We start from the raw sequence: 24,896 nt of genomic DNA on the forward strand, positions 1-24,896 counted from the left end.
GTTCATTAGTATAATAGGAAACAAGTGATTTGAATGTGACAGTGGCTGAGACTTTCCTAGAGTGCTCTGCCTTGGTACAGTTAAATGTATGACTTATTATAAGAACAAGACACAAAGAGAAAAAAAAATTAGTCTCTGATTAAGACACTGCCTACTAATGAATCATATCAGGAAAGAGAAGAACGCAAAAAAAAAAAGAAAAAAACAAAGTTGGGAAGGCATGTCAGTAAAGATGTTCAGAACACCTCCTCAAACCTCTGCATCAGATGGCTTATGATCAATGAGAGGGTGGGAAAAAAATGGGGAAAAAAGGTCCCTTTCACCCAGCACCCTTTCAGTCCTAAAATGCACATGTGCTTACACACAAAAAAAAATCCATCAGAAACAGAGACAGTGTTGTAATGTAAATAATTACAGTGGAGAGAATTATAACAAAACTGAAAAATAGGTTAAGAGCCTACTTTTGTTGGGGCTTCCCTGGTGGCTCAACAGTAAAGAATCTGCCTGCCAATGCAGGAGACGTGAGTTTGATCCCTGGGTTGGGAAGGTCCCCTGGAGAAGAAAATGGCAACCCATTCCAGTATTCTTGCCTGGGAAATCCCATGGACAGAGGAGCCTGGTGGACTACAGTCCATGGGGTCACAGAGTTAGACATGACTTAGTGACTAAACAACAACAATTTTTTGTTACAGATGGGTTTGTATATTTTAAAACTAAAAAAAAATTAAATAAAAAAAATGATTAATACCACTGCAAAAATACTTCCCTTTAGTAAAACTCAGGCCTTGAACCATGAGCACCTACAGAACATGTACCTGAAGCCTTGAAGGTGATGTTAAGCATCTGCTTCCCTCTGAGGCAAGAGTATTTGAACGTGAAACTGCCTGGGACCTTGTCCCTTAGCTGCTCCCCAACCTCCCATCCATCAAACCCTTCTGTTTGTGAGAAAACAAAGCACGAACTCTAACTAGATAATTTAGATTATGCAAAAGACAGTTAATATATTTATTTGCAAGTCTATCAGTATTAAAAAACTGATATGAGTTATTAAACAGGAAAATTATTTCTCCCAAGAAAGAAAATGGAATCTATCAATTTGCTGAGCCCAAAAGGGACCCCAAATAGCCTCTTTGTCCTGACCAGGGATCAGGACATCGTTTATTGATCTCCCACCTTTTATGACTCTCAGAGTGTATCTTGCCAGGAATACCCTGGACGCTTCCATTACTGTTGGTCTGAAAATTCTGTTCCGAAGTGGGACACTCTGTGGGTGCACGACTCAATTACTGCAAAGATCTACTAATGCTACTACTGCTACTGCTAAGTGATTTCAGTCGTGTCTGACTCTGTGCGACCCCATAGACGGAAGCCCACCAGGCTCCCCCGTCCCTGGGATTCTCCAGGCAAGAACACTGGAGTGCGTTGCCATTTCCTTCTCCAATGTGTGAAAGTGAAAAGTGAAAGTGAAGTTGCTCAGTCATGTCCGACCCCCAGCGACCCCACGGACTACAGCCAACCAGGCTCCTCCATCCATGGGATTTTCTAGGCAATAGTACTGGAGTGGCTTGCTATTGCCTTCTCCAATATAGGAGAGGTTAAAACATTAATTCTATACACACCATTACAAAGTGTTGAAATTAATGTGCTTACACATCTGGTTCTCACACCAATCTCTAAGTTCCTTGAAAGTAGTAGCTGATTCTGCCATATTTTTCTCTCTGTTCCACAAGCATCTGGTACCTGGAAAGCACTAAAATGTTTATAGACTGAATGAAGTCAATGAAATTTCTTCTGAAGGAAACAGGATGTGAGAAATGGATGTGCAGACACTAGCTACTAAAACAACAATTCAATATTTTGCCCACATCCACGTACTCATGTGAGCTTTTTCCCTCAGAGGAATAAACGATGAATGACTCTCATTTCTCTTTTTCTCTTTTTTAATCCTTAAAAAAAATAAAGCAGGAACTCCCTGGTGGTCTAGTGGTTAGGACTGTGAGCTTCCACTGCTGGGGGCCTGGGTTTGATCCCTGGTTGGGGAACTAAGATCTTGCAAGCTGGGTAGCACAGTCAAAAATTTATAAAATAACAATAAAAAATTGACCTGCTCTTTAAAGTCCTTAGGGAAAAAAAAAAACAATGTATTTATTGCTTAACTAAACTTTTAGAATAGTTTAGTCTTGACAATAAATATTTTTCATTAATGAAGTCTAAAAGAAAACTAAAATGAAAAACCATTGGCCCTCATTTTTCTCTAACTATACACTATTAATATTTGGAACAGTTTTTAAAAATTTCTTTAGCCTATATATTTTTTATATCTTGATTTATAATATTCCAAGAACACTGTTAAGATTGATACTTCAGATAAGCACTCCTCTAGCTTAAGGCACTGATACATCTTTAGAGATGTTATTAGCTTTTTCACTTCTTTCTAAATGTAAGTTTACATCATTTTCAAGCTATGACAAACCTAGACAGTGTATTAAAAAGCAGAGACATTACTTTGCCAACAAAGGTCCATATAGTCAAAGCTATGGATTTTCCAGTGGTCATGTATGGATGTGAGAGCTGGACCACAAAGAAGGCTGAGTGTTGAAGAATTAATAATGCTGTCAAACTGTGGTGCTGGAGAAGACTCTTGAGAGTCCCTTGGACAGCAAAGGGATCAAACCAGTCAATCCTAAAGAAAATCAACCCTGAATACTCATTGGAAGGACTGATGCTGAAGCTGAAACTCCAATACTTTCACCACCTGATGAGAAGAGCCGACTCACTGGAAAAGACTCTGATGCTGGGAAAGATTGGGGGAAGAAGGATAAGGGGATGACAAAGATGAGATGGTTGGATGGCATCACTGACTCAATGGACATGAGTCTGAGCAAATTCTGGGAGATAGTGAAGGACCGGGAAGCCTGGCGTGCTGCAATCCATGTGGTTCCAAAGAGTCAGACACAACTGAGTGACTGAGCAACAACAACAAGACGTCATAACACTTTTTAAGTTTTTTAAAACAAATCTTTCCTATGGCTTCCCTGGCAGTTCAGTGGTTAGGACTCTGAGTTTTCATTGACAAGGGTATGGGTTCAATCCTTGGTTGGGGAACTAAGATCCCATAAGCTGTGTAGTGTGGTCAAAAAAGGAAAAAACAAACAAAACCAAAAAATCCAGAAACAAAACAATTTATTGTCGTTGGCCTCAATGGAAAAGCACAGACAGCTAAGATGGCTAGGGTTGTGGGTTAGAGCCCTTAAGGAACTGATTAAAGTCAGCTTTACCCTGGCCATGGGTCATCTACTTTGGTATAAAAGATAATAGGCAAAGGGTGTGTATGTGTGTTGATCATTAAGAATTTACCACCATTAACTGACCAAATCCCCACACCAACCCAGAGTATAAGAGGTGGGTACTGGTATACTATTTCAATTGTAAAAACTGAGGAAATATTGCAGGAAGCTGATGCAGAAATCTTTAGCTATGTGACCCTGGGAAAATTACTCAACTTCTCTATGCTTTAGTTACCTAATCTGTAAAAGAGGATAATGACAGAACCTGTGTCACAGGGATGTGGTTAAGAGTAAATGACTTAATATAAATACCTAAGACAGTACCTGGCACATCCGTGCATGAGTGCTAAGTTGCTTCAGTCGTGTCTTACTTTTTGCGACCCTATGGGCCACAGCCCCCGCAGGCTCCTCTGTCAATAAATTCTCCAAGCAAGAGTACTGGAGTGGGTTGCCAAGCCCTCCTCTAGGGGATTTTCCTGACCCCAGGACTGAACCTGGATCTCTTATGTCTCCTGCATTCGCAAGAGGGTTCTTTACCTCTTTACTAGCATCACCTGGGAAGCCTGTACCTGGCACATAGTAGGTACTCAAAAGCTGCTAATTAAAACCAAATCAGGGAGAATGGATACATGTACATGACATACTTTGCTGTCTACCTGAAACTATTACAACATTGTTAACCAGTTATTCCCCAATACAAAATAAAAGGTTGAAACCCCCCCACCAAAAGTCTTAAAAAAATTTATCAATATTACCCTGAAGTGATTTAATTTTCATTTTATATGTTATTAAAAACTTTACATTCTCTTGAAGTACTTCTTTCAAGCCACGATTCATCCCACATGAAATCTGGGCTCTCTGTGGGCAGTACAATCTAGCACGCTCATCGAGAGCCAGCTGGTCCTCACGGATAATTCCAGTTTTCACAGTCGCACTATTTGATGCCCGTATCGAACTTTTCTAAAAGTGCCAGCAGAATCTGAGTGAGCAGTTTCTCTGAAGTCTCTAAAAGATAAACACCTCCAGCTATATACAATGTTCTGATAATCCTAAACTTTGGACTATTAGCTTAAAAGAGCCCCAGAAGGAACACATTAAATTGCTTCCACAGCTTCCTGCAGTAGCTGAATATTTCTTAGAGCTAACACTGAAGTCCATTCCCTATTGGATTGGGCTGGGCCCTGAAGTAGCGTTTGCTGTAGGAATTAATGACTGAGTGATTTCATGAGAAGATCGAAAGACTCAAAGGGTGCCTTTACGTTTAGCTAGTTGTAAAACATTTGGAGCAAACCATGGCAACCTCTCAGAGACAATCTTTAAACACATGCTAAACTTATTTCTCAAGGGGAATTTTATTTTAATATGCTAAGGATTAGTTAGAACAGGCAAAAATTTTATCCTAAAGCAGAGACTTCCAACATAATTCAGAATATGCATTCTGTCCAATAGATAAAATGGCTCATTATTATCAATTATGCCTTTTGTGGCCAATGGACTTGGATTAAAATTCAAATTAAGAGCAAAAACCACTTTCTATTTGCTTTAGAAAGCTGTTAGAACTGGAACTCCTCATCTTTCTTTCAATTCCAATGCAGAATTACTTAACTCCTTCTCTTGTCATGAGTAGTTTTGTTAGAGAACCACTGACTGAAACTGCCAATCCTAGACAGGCACGATAACAACCACCTTGCATGAGTTATCATACAACAGGAGGTCCTGGGAAGTAATGCAGAACTAACAAGTTACCACCAACCGGAAGCATTCAGGAAAGGTCAAAGGAGAGAGGAGATGCCAGTCCATATGTCCTACGAACTTCCCAGAATCCCTCCTGCTGAAATCCATTTTAGCTGAGAGATGTGTGCGCCATCAGAATAACCACGAGTCAAAATGGCCACAGACAACCAGGAAACTAAACCACTTACCATAAAACCTGAAACTGTGAGCCATGTGGCAGAGTGGTTCTCCTGGCTTCATTTTGCTGCTCTCCCCCTGGTGCCCCTTCTCAATACTCTTGCTTTGTCAGCATGAGAATCTCCTTGGACAATTCATTTCCAAGTGTTAGACAAGAGTCCACTCTCGGACCCCTGGAAAGGGTCTCCCTTCCCACAAGAGTTTCCTTCCTTGGCTATGTATACGTAAAATAAAAATCAGCAGACTGGGGGCAGGACCGGTAGCACTCTCCGCTCAGTGTGTCAGTCAAAAATCTCTTTTTAAATTTCCAAATGCACCTAAAGAGAAGGACATTTGCCTCCAACTGAATACCTCTTCTTACACAAAAAGGACTGTAATCTACAGAGACCAGTAAGTGGTATGGAGGTTTCTGGGCAAGGAGAGTTTACAAAGTATTTAAAATACTTGACACGGTAACTCCATCAATCCATCCTACTAGTTATATATATATATTTTTGTGTGTGGGAAAGAAAGGCAAAGATATTTTAATGGGGGAAAAGGGCATTAGTGAATAGACTATAAACGATTATCTAGCACAGCACCCAGCACACCCAGAAGTCAACAATGTTTTTAGAAAAGAATATAGAAGTCCCTGTATTAATATATACAGAAGTATATAGTATACTGGAGAAGGAAATGCCAACCCACTCCAGTACTCTTGCCTGGGAAATTCCATGGATGGGGAAGTCTGGTAGGCTATGGTCCATGGGGTCGCAAAGAGTTGGACACGACTGAGCTACTTCACTTTCTTTCTTTCTATAGTTGTTTTGGAGAAGGAAATGGCAACCCACTCCAGTGTTCTTGCCTGGAGAATCCCATGGAAGGAGGGGCCTGGTGGGCTACAGTCTATTGGGTTGCAAAGAGTTGGACATGGGCAACTAACATACATACATACACATAGTATACAGAATACAATAGTATATAGAATATAGAAGTCCCTGTGCTAAAGGTAACAGACAATAAACAGGGGGCAATGTGTGGCTATACAGATGTTTTACATTTATTTATTTGCACAAGATACCCTAGGAGTTCTAGAGACACAACCTTTTTACTATATAAAGACCTGGCAAATCAGAGACAAGTCAAATCACGTTACCTTTTGTAAACTAACCATTGCTTGAAAGTATCCCTCAACCACATTTTGATGTTTGTAGACCGGCAGTCGAATTTTAAATTATGAAGAGAAAAGAAAGCCTTACCAAATAATTGATGACATAAAATCGGTCATATTCTCTGTTCTTAGGATTGATCCGACGATGCTGTTTTTTCCTCATATGATCTTTAAGTGTATTTTTGTCCCTGAAGGTCTTCTCACAATACAAGCACTGCAAGCTACAAGAAAGACACAAACACTGAGATTAAATAAGTCCCTTGAATAGTTGTTGCAGCAGACCTTTATTATTATTATTATTCAGTTCAGTTCAGTTATTACTGGGTCTTAAAATTTACTCATTTTTTAGGTCTCATAGAGTTATCAAATGGGATACAATATCCTCTTTGGAATCCCTCTCACTTTATTCATTTGACTTTAGAGGATGTGTGTTGTGGTTTATTTTATAGTTGGCTATACTGGCCAACGTGGCTATTTAGTTAAAACTATGATAAAGATATCAATTACCCAAAAATGATTTTGGTGCTTTACTAATTGAATTGAAATATCTATTCTAAAAGTGAAAATGAAGGTATGTTCTTCAAATAATTATAATGATAACTAGCAATGGTTGCTTCCACAGAGTGTAATGATTAGTCTGTGGTTTGGCATATCCTGTGACCTGATCTGCAGGGTCTAACTCCTAGCTCCAGCTGTGGGACTTGGTTAAGTTACTTGTTATCTCTGTTACCATTAATTTTCTGATCTCTAACCTGAAGATAACACCTATATTTTAGAGAATACTCATGACAATGTATACACATAAATTCATAACCATGAGAATAATTTACACAAAATATGAACAATATATGAACACATTTAAACCATGTTTTATTTATACATATATGAATAAAATGCCTAGCATATTCATGGCACATAGTAAGTGCTACTTTTACTATCTTATCATTCACATGTACTTTCTGCTAGAGTATTTCCCCTAACTGGGAATCATTACCTAATGGGGCAGTAATGACCAATTTCGAACAGATTACTAGCAAAATGTCTTTTCTCATACTAAGCTGGACAGCTGATACTGCCTGGAACTTTTACCCAACAGTCATAAGAGTTCTACTTTCTAGTCACAAAGAATTCATGAAAACACTAAAATTATAACCGAACAGGACACGATGGGGCATTCCCAGGACGCAGCCCTTCCACCATGTCCTCTGCCTGCCTCTTGCCTGTAGAAAAGTTGCAGTCTTCCAGGCCTCCCCTGAGACACAAAAGTCTGTCTCAAGAATTAATGACTGACAAGATAGGAACATGTAGTGACAAAAACAGCAGTTGGGTCAGGAGAATTTGCATGAATTTGAATAGTAAATCAGCCATATGGCAGTCATGGAATCTTTAGTTCCTTCTTGAAATACCTGATGACCATGGGTATGTGGGCTCCAGATCTACTGGAACCTGAGGATTGATAATGTTAACCTTTGTGACACCACCCTGTTACCTCAATATCAATCAATCAGAGAATTGTACATAAGGTGATCAAACATAGAAAACAGATTTATGGACATGGGGTGGTGGGAGGGAGGAGGAAGGAGAGGGTGAAATGTATGGAGAGAGTCACATGGAAACTTATATTACCATATGTGAAATAGAGAGCCGGGGGGAATTTGCAGTATGACTCAGGGAACTCAAACAGGGGCTCTGTGACTATCTAGAGGGGTGGGCTGGGGAAGGAGATGGGAGGGGGGGTTCAAGAGGGAGGGGACATACATATACCTATGACTGATGTTTGGCAGAAACTAACAAAATTCTATAAAGCAATTATCCTTCAATTAAAAACTAAATAAATTAAATTACAAAATTGCTTCCCTGAAACCCATTAGGGAGCTCTGGTCTTTCGAGCATGAGCCACCTGTTTTCCTTATGTGGCCCTTGCAATAAACCTTTCTGTGTTAAACTGATATTTTGGTTTGCTTGGTCAAACCAACTGTGTGTTTGGCACATGAACTTGGGTTTGACAACAAAATGACTGAAATAAGTTTTTGTTGCTATTTTTGAATTCATTTCTATCTTTACCAAACAACATCTCATTTTATTTTTTATGCCACAGAAGTAACTATATTCTTTTATAGTAAACAATTTATGGGAAATAAGTTGATTAAGGATATTCATTACTGCTAGTCTTGCTAGAGAACACACCTGGTATTATTTTATAAATGAAGGATCATTCATTAAAAGAGTAAAGAGACTTGTTTTAATGTACTGTTGATACCAAAATTTGAATTTAGAATTTTATAATGGGTATTTCTTGCTCAATGTTATTGCTCCAAATGTTGTGGGCTGAGACACCACATTCATTAGTACTATATTTAAGTGAATACAACTAGGGTTTGAGAGTAAAATCTTGAGCCCTTTCTTAGAAAGAAGAGTGAACAGATTTTTGAAAGACATTTTGGTGATGTAGAGAAATTTCTTCCCTATTTCTACAAGTTAAACAGCCAGAATATAACCTCAAGAAAAGTGGAGTGTTATGATATATAACTGTAAATTAACACTAAAGTTAAAAAAAATACAAGCAGGATGCTATGTTTCATCTAAAGTTGAATAACATCTAGGAATTTGACTTTACTAAATGTGTAGAGTAATTATAGAAAGAAGTATAGAAATTATGAATCCAAAGTGAAGAATAGTAGTTACTCAGGGAGATAATGATGAGGAAGGGAACAAAGGGAGACTCAAGGGACATAATAACATTCTCTTTCTTATGCTGGTAAGTATATTTTTCATATCCTATATAACATACCTTATAGTGGTATATACATTGTTTGCTACATATGACATTTATATTTAAAGGTGACTAAAAGGCAATATGATCTACACAAAATAAAGACTGTCATACAATATGTGAACTCCTCCAACATGAGAAATGAGAAAATTCTATTTCTTTAATTATTTGTGACTATTAATTTTTAAAAATTCACAATGGACTCTAAGATTAAGATAGCTTTAGGTTGTGTTTCATAAAAATGTACTTACTTGTCAAGCTTTTTCTGTAACGTACACAGAAATTCATTGCAGTTTACAATGTTGTCTGGCAATCCAATGTTGAAAGCATGTTCTCTGGCCATGTGGTTCAAAAGAACAGATCTAGGAAGAAATTTGAGCAATCTGCATTATTTATCACTCATCTAGGAACACATCAGGTCAGGAGTAGCATTTGTATAATGATAACAATACTAATTAGAAGACAAGCAAAGGTTAAACATGGCCACACACATTTGGGCTATGAAAGAGTTAATACGTTATGAAGTTTAGTTGCTAAGTCATGTCTGACTCTTTGCTATTCCCATGGACTGTAGCCGACCAGGATCCTCTGTTCATGGGATTTTCCAGACAAGAATACCAGAGTGGGTTGCCATTTCCTTCTCCAGGGAATCTTCCCAACTCAGGGATGGAACCTGCATCTCCTGCATTGGCAGGTGTATTTTTTACCACTGAGTCACCAGGGAAGTCTGTGTTATAGTATGCATGTAAACATATCAGTTCTTTAAAGGGAGTCCAAATTTGTTCCACAATCTGCCACTGAGCAGGATTACACTCTACTGGTGAATTGAGTATCTGTCCTTTATTAAATAAATGTGCTTTGCCTACTCTTCCAATTAATGAGGAAGAGACAACTGCTCAAGAGAAATATATAAACAAATTTAACTGAGAATCACAGACATTTAGTTAGCTTATCATTGGATGCAAAACTGGAATCCACAGCTCACATATCTAATTTCATGTAAGGGTTATGATAACTTGCATACACAATGACCATCTTTTTGATCAGTTCACGTATAGAAGGAAAATTTTAATTTATGTAATACAATGTAACTTTTACACAGAAAAAATCTTATGTGTAAAATACATACTTTGGGTGTTTACCACAAATTTAGTTCATAAAACAAAGGTGACGGTTTTTGGGGACTTATTAGTACACATACCAATGACATACTATGTACAGTGACATTACACAGTTCATTTTTTCTAACTTGTTTAGACACAAAGCTGGCTCCAAATTGCTTTCATTGTTTTTTTTCTCTTCAGAAAGTGAAATATAGCAACCACCTTCATGAAAATGTTTGACTTTTTTCTTTACTATATAATAGACACATTTATGAATCTCATAGTTCATATGTCCATTTGAACAACCACTTAAGTATTACAGACAAATTTGAATAAAACTAGTATGTGCTGGACTACTCCACAGTACTTTTTGGGCCTGTAGGGGGATCCCCCAGGGACAGCCCAGACAGAGCTGGACTTTTCTAGGGGTTCTAGGCATGACGCCAGGCTGTGGAAGGGTCCAGGCAGAAGCAGAGGTGGGGTCCTCTTGTAGGGATTGGGATGGGTGTGAGGCAGACGGTTGGAGAGCTTCCCCTAACCTCAAGGCTGCACTGGGGCAGAGTTCAGTGCCTCTAGATCCAGACCCTATATTGTGCCTGGAAGGATTCAGCAATCATTAACAGCTGGTTCAAGGCTGATGGATGGATTAGGAGGATTAAGGATTACTTCACCTTAGTCTGTGAGATCAGTCCTGGGTGTTCATTGGAAGAACTGATGCTAAACCTGAAACTCCAATTCTTTGGCCACCTCATGCGAAGAGCTGACTCATTGGAAAAGACCCTGATGCTGGGAGGGATTGGGGGCAGGAGGAGAAGGGGACGACAGAGAATGAGATGGCTGGATGGCATCACCGACTCGATGGACATGAATTTGAGTAAACTCCGGGAGTTGGTGATGGACAGGGAGGCCTGGCGTGCTGTGATTCATGGGGTTGCAAAGAGTTGGACATGACTGAGCGACTGGACTGAACTGAACTGAGTCCGTGTGGCATTAGGATCTCTCACTTTTAAGAGTTGTACTGAATGTACTTATGGGAGATTACTGCTCTCAATTTCTCTGGGCCCTAAAGGCTTGATATCTAGGGTCCATAAATTAGGAGACGGCAGCTAAGCCAATGCATTTTTCCTTTCTCAAATATTTCTCCCTTGTTTCATTGTAGGACTAAAGGTTTCTATACATAGTTAAACAATGCAGTTTGCCTGAAGCAGTATCAATTGGGATAAATGATTGGTCGGCCACAAAACTTAAAAGGAAAATCTGGGGAATGAGATGATCATAGGGGATTTTCAACAAAGTTCAAGCACACTTCTAAGGATCTAGAAACACACATGTGCAGGGCTGTGTGCATCCCAAAGAAATCCCTGAGAAGACCCTAATCTCTCACCTGTGGCTGACTCTGAGACTCTATACAAGCAGGAAGTGAAGGTTAAGGCAGAGTTGTAAACTGATGGAGCACTGAATATAGGTCCCAGGCCAAACACAGAACTCCTTGGCAAAGGAAAGAAGATATATTTTCTCAAGGCTTGCTGCCATATCATCATTGAACACTGAGCTGAGTAGATATGTTCAGCAGCCATACTTGACAAAGAATACATGCTTTAGAGAATTAGTTCAGGAAACTCACTAAATACACAAAAGTGAAAAGTGAAGTCACTCAGTTGTGTCCAATTCTTTGCTACCCCGTGGAGTATAGCCCACCAGGCTCCTCTGTCCATGGGATTTTCCAGGCAAGAATACTGGAGTGGGTTGCCATTTCCTAATCCAGGGTATCTTCCCAACCCAGGGATCGAACCCAGCTCTCCCGTATTGCAGGCAGATATTTTAACCTCTGAGCTATCAGGGAAGCCCAAAATACACAAATAGCAACAACAAAAACTCTGGTTGGGTAGGGTACAAATCTAATTTCTGTAGTTATCACATTACTTAAAATGTTGAGTTTTCAACAAACAAATTACAAGACATGCAAAGAAAAGAAACCATATACCATATGAAAAGAAAGTAGTCAATAGAAACTGTCACTATTTCTGAGTAAGCCCAAATGTTGGACATAACAGACAAAGATCATAAGATAAATTAGATTATAAAAATATGTGCAAAGAACTAAAGAAAACCATGACTAAGAAAGGTATGAGAAGGATACTCTTACCAAAATGGGAATACTAATAAAAAGATAGAAATTCAACAAAACATACAAATTCTGGAGATGAAATATATATTAACTGAAATGAAAAATTCACTAGAAGGGCCCAAAAGAAAATTTGAACTGGAACAACAAAGAATCAATGAACTTGAAGATCAATTGAGATTTTTCAGTCTTCAGAACAGAAGAAGAAATAATGCCGAAAATTAAATTGAGCCTCAGAGATTATTACATCTATCAATCTATGTGTAATAGGATTCCCCAAAAGCAAAAAGGAGAGAGGCAGAAATAATATTTGAAGAAATAACAGCTAAAAACTCCACAAATTTGATGGAAAACATTAACTCAAACATTGAAGAAGCCCAACAAACTTCATGTAGACTAAATTAGAGACTCATACCAAGAGAAAAAATGAAGATGAAATCAAGACATTTCCAGATAATAAAACCTGAGAAAATTCATTGTTAAAGGACTTGCCCAATAAAAAACTAAAACAAATCCTTTGGGATAAAATAAAATGATGCTAGATAGTAATTCGAATATACATTAAAAAAATAAGCACCAGTAAAGGTAGTCACATAGTCAAATATATAAAGGCAGTATAAATGAATTTCTGTTTATAAATCTTTTCTTCCCATATCTGAAGTAAACACAAAATTTTAAAGACATGTTAATGAGCTTATTATGTATAAAGATGTAATTTATGTGACAACAATAGCACAGAGGAGTGGGGGAGGAGCAAGCCATCTTGGAGCAAATTTTTTGTGTGTTGTTGAAATTCAGTTCAGTTCAGTCGCTCAGTCATGTCCGACTCTCCGCAACCCCATGAATCACAGCACGCCAGGCCTCCCTGTCTATCACCAACTCCTGGAGTTCACTCAAACTCATGTCCACAGAGTCGGTGATGCCATCCAGCCATCTCATTCTCTGTCGTCCCCTTCTCCTCCCTCCCCCAACATTTCCCAGCATCAGAGTCTTTTCCAGTGAGTCAACTCGTCGCTTGAGATGGCCAAAGTATTGCAGTTTCAGCTTTAGCATCAGTCCTTCCAATGAACACCCAGGATTGATCTCCTTTAGAATGGACTGGTACACTGGTATTAATCTGAGTTCAACTGTTTCAAGTTAAAATGTCAACTGTAATCCCCAGTGAATTATAGTGGATAGTGAGTAGACCACTAGAAAATAACTCAAAAAATAAGGTAAAAGAAACAAAGGAATTGAAATGGTGCCCTAGAAAATGTCTACTCAACAAAAAAGAAGGCAGTAATGGAGGAGAGAAATTTTTTAAAAATTATTACTTTCTTAATAAATAAAATAAACAGCAAAATGGTGTAAGTAAATCCCATCTCATCAGTAATTACACTACAACAAACATAAACATAGGATCGCAAGAATGTCCTCATTTTTCTGTCCTTGACTATGATCCATGCCATATGTTTTTCTATTCTTTTTATGCCCAGGCTGGAAGAACACAAATATAATCCTCAAACATTGCTAATATCGTGCATAGCTGGAATCAGGTTGTATTGTTAATCTTTCATTATAAACAGATCTTTCATAAACAAGAGCTGCAGAAGGAAAGGGGACATTTTATAAAAATAAGACATTGCTTATCTTTATCATTGGTTAAAGCTACCTGGCAAGTGGTGCAGTGATAAAGAATCTGCCTAGCAATGGAGAAGACACATGAGACACAGGTTCGATCCCTGGGTTGGGAAGATCCCCTGGAGTAGGAAATGGCAACCCACTCCAGTATTCTTGCTTGGTAAATTCCATGGACAGAGGAGCCTGGCGGGCTACAGTCCATGGGGTTGCAAAGAGTCGGAGAAGAGTGAGTACCCACACAAGCACATGCACTTGGTTGTACGGTGCAAGATAAAGCAAACTTCTGTCTCTGCAACAGGCTGACTGCCTTTCTCTATCAAACTTTCACTCATTATATCCTGATACCCATGCATCCCTGACTTTAATATAAATCATAAGGATATACATTTCAAATCATGTCAGTATCTACATTTATCACAAAAACTTAACCTATAGAAAACAAAAATATTTGTAGATTTTTAATACTAGAGATTCCTAATAATAGTCACATGGCTCCTCACTGGATTAATAATAGTCTTAATGTTAAATCAGAAATAACATGTTAAAAGGAAGTAGCAGTGCTTGGTAAATTTTTTGATAGGGAGGTGGTCCTCACTGCCATCCCCACAAATCTCTTTGAAATAGACAGTGTTAAAAGCATAATGACTGGCCTTGGCATAGGTTTTCCTCTATGCTAACTGATCTATATGAGTATCAAATCTTCATAACTGGTGTTTTCAACATTGATGCTTTATCCAAACCCTTTTCTAAATTCAAACAAATAGTTACCCCCTCCTTTTCAATGTTTTTCAGACAACAATGTCAGTTCCTGTGCTTAGCAGTTTTTTTAAACTAAAGACTGCTTTCCTTCAAGTGGGCAGCAGAATGATTGTCCACTCTGTTGTCACTAAAACTATTCCCATTTCCTAGAGGTTACAACTTCATGACTTGTATTTAAGTTAATGTTCACTTGTAAATATTACTGTTGTATAAAAAGAACTTTGTCTCATCTTTGTCTTTGGTTCCAGGCACTGAACTTCAAAAACCCTTGGAATTTCCCTAAGATTATTTTTGTTATGCCAATAAAGTGAGTTGTGGTAGGATTCTAGAATGCTTCAGAATAGGGGTTGAATGCCAGAAAGACTAAATAACTAAGTGATCAAAGTTTAGGGACCCAGAGTTACCCTGACCTCCAGAGAGGACAGAGGGTCTGGAGACTAAGTTCCATAATTAAATTAAGCATGCTTACATAATGAAGCATGTAAAAATTCTGCATACCAAAACTCAGTGAAGGTTCTTGGTTGGTGAATACACTGATGTGCCAGGAGGTGATAGATTGTGATTCTTTGAGAAGACACAGAAGTTCTGTGTTTAGGACCCATCCAGATCCAGCTCTATGTGTCTCTTAATCTGACTGTTCCTGATCTGTATCTTTTATGGCTAACACTTTTCTGAGTTTTGTGAGTCATTCTAGTGAATTAATGAACCTAAGCAAATTATTGGTGGAAATCCCTGAATTTGTAGCCAGTTGGTCAAAAGTGCACTTGTGTGGTGTCTACAGAGGGGGCAGTCTTGTAGGGGATGATGCCCTTAAACCCACAGGGAAGTGAAGTGAAGTGAAAGTTGCTCAGGCGTGCCCAACTCTTTGCGATAACATGGACTGTATAGTCCATGGAATTCTCCAGACAAGAATACTGGAGTGGGTAGCCTTTACCTTCTCCAGGGGATCTTCCCAACCCAGGGATCGAAGCCAGGTCTCCTGCATTGCAGGCGGATTCTTTACCACCTAAGCCACAAGGGAAGTCCAAGAATACTGGAGTGGGGAGCCTATCCCTTCTCCAGTGGAGTCTGATGCTAACTCTATGTGCTTGGTTTTAGAACTGAATCAGAGTATATCACTGGGTTTTAGGCCAGTTGGGGTTGGTGACAGAATTACCAATTTCCCATTTATTTTCCCCCTTAGATCTTTATCATTTTTAATGTTTAAAAATAAAACACCAAAAGCTGCAGAAGGTTTAGAGTTTACAAGTTAATACAGAAGAACACATCTGTTGCACATGGTCTTGGCCTGTCAACGGATTTTAAAAAAAGCCCTACAACGTTAAACACAAATCTATTTCTGGCTTTTAAAAAAACTATTCCCCTACTTTGCTTAGAGCAACTACATTCCATCTTTGATGTTTGGTGTATTAAAAAAAAATTACTGTGGATATATGAAAGGGGACTGAGCCAATCCACGTAACTTTATATAAGATTAAAACACTACTGTCAGCATTTTGATAAGTTTTCAGATGAAAAACAGTAACATTTAAACACATACATAACAGCTACCTGTTTCCGAGGAATTCCTCATTGCAAAACATACAAATGCCATGAAAGCTGTTATCATTTCGTTCTTGTTGCTGTTGCTCCAGAATTTCTTTCTGTAAAGGAAAAAGATATATTATGTTATCTTTAATAAATGCATAGCTAGCTAGTAAAAATGTCATGGTCTGGTTGGGAGGAAACTGGAGAGAGGCACAAAGGAAGTATATGAACACGGATGATATTTCAAATTTCTGCTTTCCTGTTCTTGTACCTAAACTCCAAGTCCATACAGTTAAATGCCAGACAACACAGTATTTGGAAGCTATGTAGCAAACAAAGTCAACAGGGTCTTACCATCCTTTCCCGACTTTGTCCTTTCTCCTATCTTTATCAGTCATCTCCCAATCTCACTCTTCCAAAAGCAAAAATGTGCTCCTTTCTGAAATTCTCAGTTTAGTTTGTAATCAAGTTCTGATCAATGTTTTTTACTTGATCTGACTTTCATGTACTTCTCGCCACCAATCCCAATGCCATCACCCTGAATCCAGTCTTTAGTCAGTCATTATGAGATTACTATGAGTAAGTCTCCCAGAGGGTCTGCCTGATTTTAATCCTTTTTTCTACCATATTCATCCTCTCTTTGGCAGGTAGAAAAACCTCTTAAAATTATTTTCATGTACAATTATCTTGTTACTCTCCAATTCATATAATTTAAAATATGCACCAGTAACATCCTATTCTAGTCAAGGTGGTTCTATACCTTGCTTTTCCTTGAGGTGATTTTATTTCTCTTTGCTTTTTCATTCTTATAAATATTAATTGTTCCTTAAGATCCAAGCTGATTCCCATTTCTGCCATGTAGTCAGGTCTGAACTACAGTACAGTAGTTAGAGTTCAGACTCTGAAACATTGAATACAACTAAATTTGAAGTCTGGTGTGCTGCACCCCATGGGGTTGCAAGGAGTCAGACACCACTTAGCGATTGAACAACTACAACTCACTTGTACTTGATATTTTATTTAACCTCTATAATACTGTGTTTTCTCAATTTTAAGATGAAAATATTACATCACAGCATTGTTTACAGGATAAGATCAGAAATTTGTGTAAAGAATTCAGATTGCACATGTGTATGGTCAGGCCACTCAAGACGGCTGTTCTCCTGCTCTCTGTACATCCCCTGCCCAACCAGTCCCTGCTTGACCTCTATCTTACGTACATGACTGACCATAAAGAAGGCTGAGTGCCGAAGAATTGATGCTTTGAACTGTGGTGTTGGAGAAGACTCTTGAGAGTCTCTTGGACTAAAAGGAGATCAAACAAGTCAATCTGAAAGGAAATCAACACTGAATATTAATTGGAAGGACTGATGCTGAAGCTCCAACACTTTGGCCACCTGATGTGAAGAGCCCACACGTTGGAAAAGACCCTGATGCTAAGATTGAACAGGAGAAGTGGGTGACAGAGGATGAGATGGTTAGATGGTATCACCGACTCAATGCACATGAGTTTGAGCAAGCTCTGGGAGATGGTGAAGGACAGGGAAGCCTAGCGTGCTGCAGTCCATGGGGTGTGGGATACGACTGAGTGACTGAACAACAGCACATGACTGACATTCCTACACACAAGCCTCAGGCTCCAGCCAGTGACTGTTCTTATCAAAGGGGCAGTGAGGGGCGTGCCTCTTTACTGGTCTCCTGGTAATTAAGGAGCTTATCTGACCTCACTTCCCCTATAATTGGTAACTTGCTTTACCATCATCTCTTTTGCTTGCTTTATCTTCTGAATGGATATGAAAACTCTTTGAAATTAAAAGACAGTGTTTTATGCTGTTCTTATTTTACATCTGCATACTACTCTCCAGCTACTCTTGTAAAATGAAGCTCAAAATAGGAACTTCATAAAGTCTATTACTGATTCTATAAATATTTGTAGGATATGGTGGCTCAGAGGTTAACGCGTCTGCCTCCAATGCGGGAGACCCGGGTTCGATCCCTGGGTCGGGAAGATCCCCTGGAGAAGGAAACGGTAACCCACTCCAGTATTCTTGCCTGGAGAATCCCATGGATGGAGAAGCCTGGTAGGCTACAGTCCACGGGGTTGCGAAGAGTCGGACACGACTGAGCGACTGAACAGAACAGAACAGCCTAAAAATGAACTAGTATCTAGAAGCTTAATAAATTCCATTGGTACTTCTGGAAATCTATCACCAAACATTTAGAAATATTAATCCACTGAAGAAAAAAAATTAAGAAGCTGCCACAATAAAAATCAATTCAATCAACTTCTGCTTTCAGTCAGGATGAAAATAATGGATACTGGACTTCCCCTTCTCCTGTATAAAACAAGTTGCTTCATATATTCTGTTTTCAGAAAATGGATAATAGCACTGTGATGGATGAGTAAAAATAAATAATACATTGCCAGTTTTCTGTTGGGTAGTATTTTCCAAATCGCAACATAGGGAAGTTAAACCCAAATGAAGGGTATATATCTACCTTAGTTGGTGGAGAAGAAAAAAAAAAAGACTGGCATTCAGCATACTTTAAAAGCAAGATAAATTTGTGGGACAAGGTACTAGACAGAAGAGAGCTTCAGAGGAAAAGCTCAAGAAACCTGGACTGGGATTCTTTATATCTTTGTCCAAATACTGAGCTCTATACATATAGGGGTAGTCCCTGGTGGCTCAGTGGTAAAGGATCCGCTGCAATGCAGGAGACATGAGTTTGATCCTGGGGTTGGGAAGATCCCCTGGAGAAGGAAATAGTAACCCACTCCAGTATCCTGCCTGGGAAATTCATGAACAGGGAAGCCTGGTGGGCTACAGTCCATGAGATCGAAAGAGTTGGACACACTGAGTGACTAAACCACCACCACAACCAATGTATAGGAGAAGACTCTGTGAGGCCTGATAGGGGAGTTTCCGGGGGCTGTGAACCTTAATGGGGATTCTAGAAGTCACAGCATTGGACTCAGTATGTTGAAACTCTGACATACAGGATGGAGAGACCTTACTCAACACTTCAGGCACACAGCAAATATAAAAGAACACTTTTTACTTTATGAAGCTTATGGCTTTCTGTTGGTGGCAGGTAGATGAATAAAAGCAAAAGAAACAAAGGGAGTAAAGTTGATGTATCGGAAAATTTTAATTATTGCTTTTTATGTAAGTGAATCAAATTAAAAGAAAAGTGAACCTTCACAAACATGTATAACTCAACTAAAAAAGAGAAAACACATCTCAGAGCCCTATAATTATAACTATGTTAGCAGCAACAACAAAAACCCAACAGATAATGCTCTTGATAAAGATCACTTTAAATACCCTGCAGTAAGGCTTTCTTGGCCTGCTCCTGTTTCTGGACTATGATACCAGTTCAGTCAGTCAGTTCAGTCGCTCAGTCGTGTCCGACTCTCCGCGACCCCATGAATCACAGCACGCCAGGCCTCCCTGTCCATCCCAACTCCCGGAGTTCACTCAATCTCATGTCCATTGAGTTGGTGATGCCATCCAGCCATCTCATTCTCTGTCGCCCCCTTCTCCTCCCGCCCCCAATCCCTCCCAGCATCAGAGTCTTTTCCAGTGAGTCAACTCGTTGCATGAGGTGGCCAAATACCAGTTAACAGTTATTAAAATCATCATTCTGGCTCATATTTCTCAGGCTGGTGATGATATAACTCAAAGTTGGCTAAAGAAATATCTTACTGAATATTTCCCTGGTTTTGACTCAGCACAAACATAACACATTTCTGAGTTTAAACCACAATGATACTAAGCCATCTACAGTTTACTTTGGCCAAATTTAAGTTTTATCAGTTGACCCTAATTGGTGCAACCTAAGTGTAGACACCTGAAGCTGTGTGTAAATTCTTTCTGCTGCTGCTGCTAAGTCACTTCAGTCGTGTCCGACTCTGGACCCCACAGACGGCAGCCCACCAGTCTCCTCCATCCCTGGGATTCTCCAGGCAAGAGTACTGGAGTGGGTTGCCATTTCCTTCACCAATACATGCACGCATGCTAAGTCGCTTCAGTCGTGTCCGACTCTGTGTGATCCTATGGACAGCAGCACACCAAGCTCCTCTGTCCACAGGATTCTCTAGGCAAGAATACTGGAGTGGGTTGCCATTTCCTTCTCCAAAATTCTTCTTAGGAGAGCCTAATTTGCATTTTGGTGAATTAGAAGGAGCATGGAATAGACAGGGCAGTAAAGCAAGAAGCCACTTTTTAATGGCAAGTAGCTAAAACTGCTGTGTTCTATTTGCGTCCTTGAGCTTCTCTCATGTGGTGGTACTATGGTTTCTTGGCTAGTTTATCTGTCCTACCTACAACCACAGTAAGAGAGACAAGGACTCTAGTGTTCATGTATCATCCCTGAACTGGCTGGCTCCATACAACTTCTTTCATTTTTATTTAAGTTCATTCTTTCGAGATCTGCCTTCTGCTCACTGCCCAAACTCTTTTTAAACTCTTTCCCAGACCTTTTGCCAAGGGAAGCTGCTTAAACCCATGTGTTGTTTCACCTCTGCTTTCTGTTTATTTGCATAAGACCTCTCTCATTTTAATATTATCAATGTAAGAAAGAGTTCTATAATTGGGAATAATGGACATGGCATCTAAGGTAGCTCAGCTTTAGTCGGATTTTCTGCTCCAATTGTTCAGTTCCAACTTGTATTCTGCCCATATTTGACTCTTGTGATTGTAATGACATGCATACTCTACCTATTCCTTCTTGGTTATTTTCCTATCTCTCCATTAACATATTCTATTTCTACTAACCACACCTAACGTCTCCAATAAGATTTCCTTTCTGACCAATACTGCTCAGTACTAACCTTTTAGAATTTGAGAACTGAAAGGGACCTCGTGAAACTACTTAATAACTCCCTATAAAGAGATGTTCCCACTCCAGTACTCTTGCCTGGAAAATCCCATGGACGGAGGAGCCTAGTAGGCTGCAGTCGATGAGGTCACTAAGAGTCGGACACGACTGAGTGACTTCACTTTCACTTTTCACTTTCATGCATTGGAGAAGGAAATGGCAACCCACTCCAGTGTTCTTGCCTGGAGAATCCCAGGGACGGGGGAGACTGGTAGGAGGCCATCTATGGGGTCACACAGAGTCGGACACGACTGAAGTGACTTAGCAGCAGCAGCAGCATAAAGACATGTTAGGGTGACCTATTTAAAGTTAGAAAGCTACTTGGTGCCATATTTGAATATCAAATTTCCTTTTTTTTCCCAGAATGTACCAAGGGTAGCATATTTAGACACAAAGTCTATGACAATAACCTTTCTATTTAGTAAACAAACCAAGTTCAGAATCCAAGGCATAGATATCTGCAAAGGCAGGGCAATTAAAAAAAAATTTCTTACAGAATATCGACACAATATCTTCTTATGCCACAGTTTATAATGTTACACTGACACCTAAATTGTTTAGTCTTCAAGAAAAGTATGTCCCAACCATCTCTACTAATAGAACATGAGCTCCTTTATGCACAACTTACTATAGTCTTAAAAATACAAGATAACTAGGTCTATACCCCTGGTGCAACATAAAACACACTACAAATCTGAATGCTCTCTTGAAAATCAAAATAAAATTCTCAGAGAGGAGTTTATAAAAAACTCGATTATCCCTTATTCATAAAAGATTGGCACTTCTTATGCCAATTCTTATTAGCATTTCATATAGGCTATAAAGAGCTGGTAAAATACAAAGATAACCTGTACAAAAAAGATCTTCAGGACCCAGATAATTACGATGGTATGAAGACTCATCTGAAGCCAGACATCCTGGAATGTGAAGTCAAGTGGTCCCTAGGAAGCATCACTACGAACAAACCTAGTGGAGGTAATGGAATTCGGTTTGAGCTATTTCAAATCCTAAAAGACGATGCTGTTAAAGTGATGCACTCAATATGCCAGCATATTTCGAAAATGCACCAGTGGCCACAGGACTGAAAAGACCAGTTTTCATTCCAAACCCAAAGAAAGGCAATGCCAAAGAATGTTCAAACTACCACACAATTGTACTCATCTCACATGCTAGTAAAGTCATGCTCAAAATTCTCCAAGCCAGGCTTCAGCAATACATGAACCGTGAACTTCCAGATGTTCAAGCTGGTTTTAGAAAAGGCAGAGGAACCAGAGATCAAACTGCCAATACCCACTGGATCACTGAAAAAGCAAGAGTTCCAGAAAAACATCTACTTCTGCTTTATTTATTATGCCAAAGCCTTTGACTGTGTGGATCACAATAAACTGTGGAACATTCTGAAAGAGATGGGAATACCAGACCACCTGACCTGCCTCTTGAGAAACCTGTATGCAGGTCAGGAAGCAACAGTTAGAACTGGATATGGAACAACAGACTGGTTCCAAATAGGAAAAGGAGTATGTCAAGGCTGTATATTGTCACCCTGTTATTTAACTTATATGCAGAGTACATCATGAGGAACGCTGGGCTGGAAGAAGCACAAGCTGGAATCAAGATTGCTGGGAGAAATATCAATAACCTCAGAAATGCAGATGACACCACCCTTATGGCAGAAAGTGAAGAAGAATTAAAGAGCCTCTTGATGAAAGTGAAAGAGGAGAGTGAAAAAGTTGGCTTAAAGCTCAACATTCAGAAAACTAAGATCATGGCATCTGGTCCCATCACTTCATGGCAAACAGATGGAGAAACACTGGAAACAGTATCAGACTTTATCTTTTTGGGCTCCAAAATCACTGCAGATGGTGCCTGCAGCCATGAAATTAAAAGACGCTTACTCCTTGGAAGGAAAGTTATGACCAACCTAGACATCTTATTAAAAAGCAGAGACATTACTTTGCCAACAAAGGTCCGTCTAGTCAAGGCTTTGGTTTTTTCAGTGGTCATGTATGGATGTGAGAGTTGGACTATAAAGGAAGTTGAGCACTGAAGAATTGATGCCTTTGAACTGTGGTGCTGGAGAAGACTCTTGAGAGTCCCTTGGACTGCAAGGAGATCCAACCAGTCCATCCTAAAGGAGATCAATCCTGGATTTTCATTGGAAGGACTGATGTTGAAGCTGAAACTCCAATATTTTGACCACCTGATGCGAAGAGCTGACTCATTTGAAAAGACCCTGATTCTGGGAAAGATTGAGGGCCGGAGGTGAAGGGGACGACAGAGGATGAGATGGTTGGATGGCATCACCAACTCAATGGACATGAGTTTGGGTAAACTCTAGGAGTTGGTGATGGACAGAGAGGCATGGTATGCTGCGGTTCATGGGGTCACAGAGAGTCAGACATGACTGAGAGACTGAACTGAACAGGCTATAAAATAGAGAACTTTCCACAGCAATAGTAAGTTGGTAATATATTTACATAAACAAATATAAGAGCATACTGTATATGTTGCTGCTGCTGCTGCTGCTAAGTCACTTCAGTCATGTTCGACTCTGTGTGACCCCATAGACGGAAGCCCACCTGGGATTCTCCAGGGAAGAACACTGGAATGGGTTGCCATTTCCTTCTCCAATGTGTGAAAGTGAAAAGTGAAAGTGAAGTCGCTCAGTCGTGTCCCACCCTTAGCAACCCCATGGACTGCAGCCCACCAGGCTCCTCCATCCATGGGATTTTCTAGGCAAGAGTACTGGAGTGGCTTGCCACTGCCTTCTCCGACTGTATATGTTAAGTTATCTTAATAGGAATTTACTATTGATTATTAATTTAAAAGTTCTAAAGTACTTTTTTTGATCAAATTGCCAACATCCGCTGGATCATGGAGAAAGCAAGAGAGTCCCAGAAAAACATCTATTTCTGCTTCATTGACTATGCCAAAGCCTTTGACTGTGTGGATCACAATAAACTGTGGAACATTCTGAAAGAGATGGGAATCCCAGACCACCTGACCTGCCTCTTGAGAAACCTGTATGCAGGTCAGGAAGCAACAGTCAGAACTGTACATGGAACAACAGACTGGTTCCAAATAGGAAAAGGAGTATGTCAAGGCTGTATATTGTCACCCTGCTTATTTAACTTCTATGCAGAGTACATCATGAGGAACGCTGGGCTGGAAGAAGCACAAGCTGGAATCAAGATTGCCGGGAGAAATATCAATAACCTCAGAAATGCAGATGACACCACCCTTATGGCAGAAAGTGAAGAGGAACTCAAAAGCCTCTTGATGAAAGTGAAAGAGGAGAGTGAAAAAGTTGGCTTGAAGCTCAACATTAAGAAAACAAGATCATGGCATCTGGTCCCATCACTTCATGGGAAATAGATGGAGTAACAGTGGAAACAGCGTCAGACTTTATATTTTTGGGCTCCAAAATCACTGCAGATGCTGATTGCAGCCGTGAAATTAAAAGACGCTTACTCCTTGGAAGGAAAGTTATGACCAACCTAGATAGCATATTAAAAAGCAGAGACATTACTTTGCCAACCAAGGTCCATCTAGTCAAGGCTATGGTTTTTCCAGTGGTCATGTATGGATGTGAGAGTTGGACTGTGAAGAAAGCTGAGCGCCGAAGAATTGATGCTTTTGAACTGTGGTGCTGGAGAAGACTCCTGAGAGTCCCTTGGACTGCAAGGAGATCCAACCAGTCCATCCTAAAGGAGATCAATCCTGGGTGTTCATTGGAAGGACTGATGCTAAAGCTGAAACT

At 39.6% G+C, this 24,896-nt stretch overlaps 1 protein-coding gene across 1 annotated transcript in view; it reads right to left on the reverse strand.

Moving 5' to 3' along the window:
• The window catches only part of ZNF277 (zinc finger protein 277), a 135,560-nt gene that overhangs the window by 9,014 nt on the left and 101,650 nt on the right, over positions 1-24,896 (reverse strand). The window contains exons 5-7 of the mRNA XM_055420855.2: positions 16,280-16,371; positions 9,373-9,483; positions 6,437-6,569 (exon numbers count right to left, since the gene is read on the reverse strand). Coding sequence (XP_055276830.2) covers positions 6,437-6,569; positions 9,373-9,483; positions 16,280-16,371 — 336 coding nt within the window. The remainder of the gene's footprint in view (positions 1-6,436; positions 6,570-9,372; positions 9,484-16,279; positions 16,372-24,896) is intronic.

Source organism: Moschus berezovskii, chromosome 3 (assembly GCF_049115385.1).
Source record: "Moschus berezovskii isolate FMDL1 chromosome 3, NW_MosBer_1.0, whole genome shotgun sequence".
Classification (NCBI taxonomy): domain Eukaryota; kingdom Metazoa; phylum Chordata; class Mammalia; order Artiodactyla; family Moschidae; genus Moschus; species Moschus berezovskii.